Source organism: Kryptolebias marmoratus, linkage group LG17 (assembly GCF_001649575.2).
Source record: "Kryptolebias marmoratus isolate JLee-2015 linkage group LG17, ASM164957v2, whole genome shotgun sequence".
NCBI lineage: Eukaryota > Metazoa > Chordata > Actinopteri > Cyprinodontiformes > Rivulidae > Kryptolebias > Kryptolebias marmoratus.
The window spans coordinates 26,810,712-26,812,587 of NC_051446.1; the positions used below are offsets into that span (position 1 = coordinate 26,810,712).

Sequence of the window (1,876 nt, forward strand, 5' to 3'; positions counted from 1 at the left end):
TTGTAATCATCAAAATTAAACGAAATAAACATTTGAAATATATGAGTTTGTATGTAATGTATGAATATAATATACAAGTTTCACTTTTTAAATGGAATTACTGAAATCAATCTACTTTTTCATGATATTCTAATTTTATGACCAGCACCTATATGAGATAAAAAGCCTGGATCTTTGTGTTTCCTTCACCTGTAGAGGGCAGCAAAGAGACAAGCTGCTGAATTTAAAACGAAGAAGAAACTGCAGCGGAACTGTTCTTGTTGAGGGGGGACCGAATAGAGCGGTGCACCGCTGAATGTTTGATAACCGTCTGTCTACAGCAGAGCTCCTCATCCAAGGTAACCCGGTTTTATCCCGGTTTTAACCCGGTTTTATCCCGGTTCTATCCCTCCGGTGACCCGTGTTCGGGTTTACTTTAAACTCGGTGTTTTTTACCCAGAGTTCCGCGCGCAGGTCGGAGCAGGGAGCCTGAAAACAGAGGCTCCGGACCTCAGGTCGGTTCTGGTACCGGTTCGGTTAGTTCAGCTGGTTTAAGATGGATGCAGTCTAAGAAAACAACCACGCACGCGCACGACAACAGAACCTAAAACATTTTCGGACTCGTTCGTGTCTTTAAGTGAGCTCAGCATTTAATAGAACTGTGCAGGTTCTGTACAGGAATATGTGCAAAAAAGTTTCAAAACAAAACAACTTTTCTTTGTTCCGTTTGGGTCACCTGTGTGAAGGTGAGTGGGTTTAATGCTCCACTGGAGGTTTTAGGAAGCTGAAATCTGGACCTCGTCTCTTATCCTTGAGGTGTAGGAGCTCAGCTGAGTCTGAGACCCTAACTACCCTCAGGAGGGAGGGGAGGGAGTTTGATCTGCCTGTGAGTTCAGCTGAATAAGGAGCCTCTCCTGCAGTTTAAGGCTTGGAACTCCACTCTCTCCAGATCCTTTCCTGAATAAAGTTTGGTTTTTCCACTCACCGTGACGTTCTGAGTGACAGACGGCTGTTCTCCTGCAGGTGAGTCTCAGGTGTGATGTTGCTGCTGCGTCCGTCTCTCTGCTGCCCTTTGACCTCGCCGCTGCTGACAGGATGTGTGCGGGCGCTTCACCGCGGCTCTCCTCGGGCTGAGCTCTTCCTGCGGCGGCGGCCTCCCTCGCGCCTCCTCACCCGGAGCGGCAGCAGGAAGTCGAGGAGTCAGGAGGACGAGTGGAGGACCAAGAACAAGACGGTGCTGACGTACATCACTGCTGCCGGCGTGGGAATGATCGGCTTGTCATACGCTGCCGTGCCGCTCTACCGCCTGTACTGCCAGGTGAGTCTCACACACTCAGAAATGCACACCTGCCTGCTGCGGGCTGTCTAACCGCTCTGCTCGCCCGCCAGGCGACAGGGCTGGGCGGCGCGGCGGTGGCCGGTCACGACGCAGATCAGGTGGAGACGATGAAGCCGGTGAAGGAACGCATCATCAAGGTCAGCTTCAACGCTGACACACACGCCAGCATCCAGTGGAACTTCAGACCGCAGCAGACAGAGATCTACGTAAGACTTCCTGTTCCTTTTTCTCTACTTCCTGTCGAAGAATCATCCTGAACATCGCTGAGTAAAAACTTCCTGCTCTCAGGTGGTTCCAGGTGAGACGGCGCTGGCCTTCTACAGAGCAAAGAACCCCACAGACAAACCCATCATCGGCATCTCCACCTACAACGTGGTGCCCTTCGATGCAGGCCAGTACTTCAACAAGATCCAGGTGAGGTCCAGGTGGTTCAACAAGATCCAGGTGAGGTTCAGGTACTTCAACAAGATCCAGGTGAGGTTCAGGTGGTTCAGCAAGATCCAGGTGAGGTTCAGGTGGTTCAACAAGATCCAGGTGAGGTTCAGGTGGTTCAGTAAG

At 50.9% G+C, this 1,876-nt stretch overlaps 1 protein-coding gene across 2 annotated transcripts in view; it reads left to right on the forward strand.

Annotated features, from left to right (window-relative positions):
• Positions 1-219: 219 nt before the first annotated feature.
• Positions 220-1,876, forward strand: part of LOC108249263 (cytochrome c oxidase assembly protein COX11, mitochondrial) — a 5,024-nt gene continuing 3,367 nt past the window's right edge. Inside the window, exons 1-4 of one of the 2 annotated variants that reach the window (XM_025002068.2) lie at positions 220-338; positions 1,074-1,297; positions 1,369-1,524; positions 1,607-1,732. In XM_025002068.2, the coding sequence (XP_024857836.1) occupies positions 296-338; positions 1,074-1,297; positions 1,369-1,524; positions 1,607-1,732 (549 nt within the window). In that variant the 5' untranslated portion in view covers positions 220-295. Of the gene's footprint in view, positions 339-1,002; positions 1,298-1,368; positions 1,525-1,606; positions 1,733-1,876 lie in introns of both variants that reach the window. The other variant, XM_017438539.2, reaches the window with a different exon arrangement.